Raw genomic sequence first — 4,567 nt, 5'->3', positions numbered from 1 at the left:
GCTTATCGACTCCTCACCCCTGCTAATTCCCTTTTAGAAGAACGCCTTCAAATTGAAAAAAAATTAAACCATATGTATTAAATAAAAAGTATGCGGAGGTAAAATAATTTACATATTTAACATTATTTCATTATTTATCAACAGCGGACATGTAAGTGTATAGAGGCATTTTTCTTTGCATTACTAAATTTTAAACAATACGTTTTTAGTTACTGACAAAAATAATAGATTGAATCATGTTTTAATTGACGATTAAATAGCAATGAAATATTGTTTTTTATAAGACAAAATTTAATTGGATTATTATGATGATAATAGACTCTTTCATGTTTCCATTTTTCGACATCCTCGTGTTCCATGTTACTTTAAAAAAGAATATTGTTTATGAATCGTTAAATACACTGAACTAAATAAATTTATTAGAAACATCTAAGCTAAGTACAAATGTTTCAAACAAGAAAGTTAATTTACAATCAAACATGTGCATAACAAGTTAAAAAAGTATGTGAGCTTTGATCTTTAATACTACATTAATGCGTCATATAACATAACCTAAAATAAAAATTTTAACAGATATGTAAACAGAAAAAGAGTGAGAAAAAAAAACAAAATAAAAACAAAAACAAAAAACTGTAGTACAATTTACTCCCTTTTCAGTAACCTGTTCCCATTGAACTTCTGTCATGATGCAGTTTGTCGGAGTTAATTTATGATGTCATATCATGTTGGATTTTAGTAAACTTTAGTTAAATTTAAAAGACATGATGGATTTAATATATTTTAATTAAAAACCAAAATAACAAATGCTACAAAGCAGCCGAACTATAAACATCAAAGATAAATAATCAATTTGAAATAAATTGCATTAATTTATCTTAGTATATTTTCTTGACATATAGAAAATTTTTAAAAGAGTTCAATAATTTAATTTACTAATTATTTATTTTTAACAATGGTATGTAACAACATGTTATAATATTGGGAATGAATATATTTAACTATATCTAAGCTTAATTGGTAAAAACAAATAATTTTATTTATAAAATAAAAATACAATATTATTAAAAAAAAAATACAAAAAAATATTACAATATCAGAAATCAAGTTATAAATATCTTTTCTGATTGATGACATTTACAGCCATTTGGTTGCTGTTTTTCCTTCGGTGTTTCCCCAACACCCCGGTATGGATAAGGTTTCCACTTAAAAGTTGGCTCATTCATACCGCCATTACTACACCACTTATTGAAAGACCTTTCCGAGAGAGGCGCTGGGTGTTGGGTGCGATAACTTCGATACTGCTCTAATGGTAACAGCTCTAAAATTACAAATAGAAAGATAAATTAGAAATATTTGCAATTTTATCTAATCAAAATATAAAGCATAACTTCACCATTTTCACAGGATGAAGAAGTTGCTAAAAATATTTTTAAACAATTGAAACGAGTTTAACTTGTAAAAAAATTAATTCTAATAAAAATGAGTAATATGCTAACATTTTAGAATTGTCACATTTATATTAAATAATTCTTTCACCTGTTGCATATTTCTCCATATAAAATATAAAATTTTAAACACTACCCTACCAGATATGCTTCTACCAGACACTAAAGACAAAAATTATACTTTAGAATAATTAAGATAATATTTACATATAAATATATAATTATAACTTTTTTTACCTAATCTTCTCATTTCTTCCATAAAGTTGTCTAAAGTAAGAAAAAAGATAAATGAGGCTCAAACTAACAAAAAGTTAACTAAAATTAACCATGAACTAAACTAAAACTTAAAATCTTAATATCTATACCGCAGAAAGTAAAGGTCGGTTATCCAGTTTTTTGTGAAAGTGTATGAGACATTTTTAATTTTTTCAGTATCTACAGAGGTATTAGGACTGTTGTCTTACGACAATGTGAAACAAAGTTAGGTCAATATAGAGGGTCTGGTGTCCCCACAATGTTCAAGGATAAATTTTGTTGTCCAGAAATGACTTACTTTTTTTAACTCTTTATTTTTTATTTTTTTCAAAATTATATTTCATGTGCCTCAAGACAAATTAAATAAAACACAAAAAAAAAAAAACAAATTTAATCATCAAGAATAAGCCAGACTAATTATTTTAGTATTTTCTTTCTCCTGAATAATTTCTAAAATGTGACAACCGATTTTGGACTTTTGAGACACAGATATAAGTGCTTCATTTTACTATACTAATCATAGTTTTTTTCCAACTCCCCTAAAAGAAAAAATACTACAGTATTTGAAGTTTTAAAATTCCAGTTACAGTACAAATAAACAGATTCCTATTAACAAATATCTAACAGCAAAAGCACTGACTTATTTCAGTCTTCAATTCTGTGTTTAAACAATAAAAGCACTTAAATGTAGAGATATTAAAATATCTGTTTAACTTTTTAAAAATAAATTCACTTAACTAATCTAACTAATACCTTTATTAGGTCTCTCTTAATCAACTAAAGAAAATAATAAAATAATTAAAGGCTGTCTTACTGAGAATTTTAATCATCTCCTTTTTATTATTGACAATTTTAAGTAGGACCTAAGTCCTTGAGCATATTGTATAAAATTATAAAACCTGCTGTTTTACTCAATTCAACAACAATATTATAAAAAACATTTTAGTTACTTTATAGAAATGAAAATCCTTTTAAACTTACTACCTCTCTTTATTGTGAACTAAACAGAAAAACAATTGATAGTGAATTTTCACTTTGGTAGTAGGTTAAGTAGATTAAATAGATCTTTGATCTATTCAATCTGCTTTAACAGTCTACAACCTTACATTAAACAATAACTATTTTCTACAACCTGGTGTAATTTAACATTTTTTTTTTAGATTATAATTTTTAAATTCTTTTTTTCTTTCCTTTTTAAAAAAGTAAAAATGCTTTTTAACTTACTTTCTCCAATAATGCTGTTGTCATCTAAACAGAAAAGCAAACAGATATTGAAGTCGATTCTTTCTTAAACCTCTTTAATTACTTCAATACTAAAATAATTTAATCTTTCTGGATTGAATTAACTTAGAAAAATTTTCGTCTAAAGCATTTTATTATTGTAAAGTTAGTTTACATCAGCAAACATATACGAACTGCAATTTATAACATTTAATTATAACAAAATATAGTATTAAGACGACTACATTCTATATATGTTATGTATTTCATCCTGACGATCATTCGCTTTTACAATTTAAGTATCATTTCTTAATTCATTGTGCACAATGAATTATGCACAACGAGCCATATATAGTCATTGAACTACATATTCATTGTGCACAATGAATTACACAATGACGCAACTACACAAAGCTTTTGTTATATTTAAATGTTATAAATTGCAGTTCGTATATAATATATAAATTCCCTTTTGTCAAAAGGGAAAAAAACTCACTTCTTAGTAATTCAACGACTAAAAATGAACATAGGGGAAAGGTGCCTATGATGGCATACTTAACTTTAACGTTTCTCTGAGTCATTACCTAAAAACTTAAAAAATAATTTTTGACATGGGTGTATTCCCTCTAGCATGCAGAATAATAATGAACCTCAGAACTTTTACTATTTTGCTTTTTTATAAGTTTATACCATTAAAAAAAAAAATACAAGTATGCCATCATAGGCAACTAACTGCTCCTATGATGGCACACTTTAAAGAAATTAGACAAACAAGAATTTTTTTTGTTTTTATTAATGGAAACACAACTTATCAAAAAATCAAAATTAAAAATAAATATTTGGTCTAAAAGCATAGTTCACATATAAATTTTTGTCTACTTCTCTTTATGCTTGCAGATAAACAATGACACTAAGATCCGCATTTTTGACAACAAATCCATTCGCTGTCTTGTTCTTTAGAGCAAGACAGCGAATAAAGTTCATAACAATACAAAAATGCTGTATCAGGTTCGAAATTTATCTTATTATTACTTCTTTTAATCTCCTCACTGCAGAATTTTTCTTCAACAGTTGTCTTTCTTTTTGTTTTTCTAACAAACTTTTCCTCTTTCTTTGTTATCTTTTTCTTTTGCCTTATCTTTTAATTCTTGGATATCCGGTGTGGTATTCAGAGGTCCAGTTTTTCCACGTTTTCAATTCAATTTTAGAGGGTGCTAAAGGCACCGGACACAACTTTTGTATACTAGATCTTATCCTTTCGTTGAAACAGAAGATCCAATGCATATGGAAGCTTCTGATGGGGGAGATCTCATTTCCAAATGTGTTGGTTTCTCAAACTTTTGTATTTCATTTTTGTTCTTAGCCTGATCACCTTTTATGCTCATTAAAATTTATTTCAGGGATTTTTTTCAACTCATTTTGCAGACTTTCCTATGATGGTAACTCCTCGGTATGCCATCATAGGATAGAGTCACCATATTTATTAAAACAAGCTGTGTCTACCTTATTCTACACATAGCATTAAAAGAAGTTTTCTAATAAATGTACAAAGCCTGCAGATGAAATGCATGAAAATTTCACTTCTGTATGATGTATAATAAAATCGTAATCCTAAATATATGAGAGCATTAAAACTACAACACCAC

General features: G+C 26.9%; 1 protein-coding gene across 7 annotated transcripts; it reads right to left on the bottom strand.

The window, feature by feature from the left end:
- Positions 1-328: 328 nt before the first annotated feature.
- On the bottom strand, positions 329-3,242 carry LOC149889115 (uncharacterized). Of its 7 annotated transcripts, none has more exons than XM_090088612.1 (6): positions 3,097-3,123; positions 2,925-2,948; positions 2,685-2,700; positions 1,683-1,712; positions 1,587-1,607; positions 329-1,318 (listed from the first exon to the last, which is right to left on the bottom strand). In XM_090088612.1, the coding sequence occupies exons 1-6, from the start codon at positions 3,106-3,108 to the stop codon at positions 1,101-1,103; spliced, it is 321 nt and encodes a 106-aa protein (XP_089944738.1). In that variant the 5' UTR covers positions 3,109-3,123; the 3' UTR covers positions 329-1,100. The 7 variants fall into 7 exon arrangements, 5 of the variants coding, with proteins under 5 accessions (XP_089944738.1, XP_089944739.1, XP_089944741.1 ...); XM_090088613.1 differs by lacking the exon at positions 3,097-3,123 and adding an exon at positions 3,167-3,222 and having other exon boundaries at positions 330-1,318; XM_090088615.1 differs by adding an exon at positions 2,454-2,477 and having other exon boundaries at positions 331-1,318; positions 2,925-3,182.
- Between the last annotated feature and the right edge of the window lie 1,325 nt (positions 3,243-4,567).

The sequence above is a fragment of the Hydra viridissima genome, unplaced genomic scaffold, assembly GCF_058129835.1.
Source record: "Hydra viridissima isolate aposymbiotic clone 2 unplaced genomic scaffold, HvirCarnegie_v1 scaffold_5, whole genome shotgun sequence".
NCBI classification, from domain to species: domain Eukaryota; kingdom Metazoa; phylum Cnidaria; class Hydrozoa; order Anthoathecata; family Hydridae; genus Hydra; species Hydra viridissima.
Note: the sequence above shows the minus strand (reverse complement) of the source record. Positions and strands in the feature narration are given on the sequence as shown.

What these genes read in the sequence shown, in the direction of transcription:
- LOC149889115 (XM_090088611.1), bottom strand. Translation starts at nt 3,203, where the DNA reads ATGATCGTCAGGATGAAATACATAACATATATAGAAT. An exon ending in ATACATAACATATATAGAAT is followed by an intron (nt 2,949 to 3,166) that starts GTAGTCGTCTTA and finishes TTTTCTGTTTAG; the next exon opens with ATGACAACAGCATTATTGGA. An exon ending in GGAAGAAATGAGAAGATTAG is followed by an intron (nt 1,608 to 1,682) that starts GTAAAAAAAGTT and finishes TTTTGTCTTTAG; the next exon opens with TGTCTGGTAGAAGCATATCT.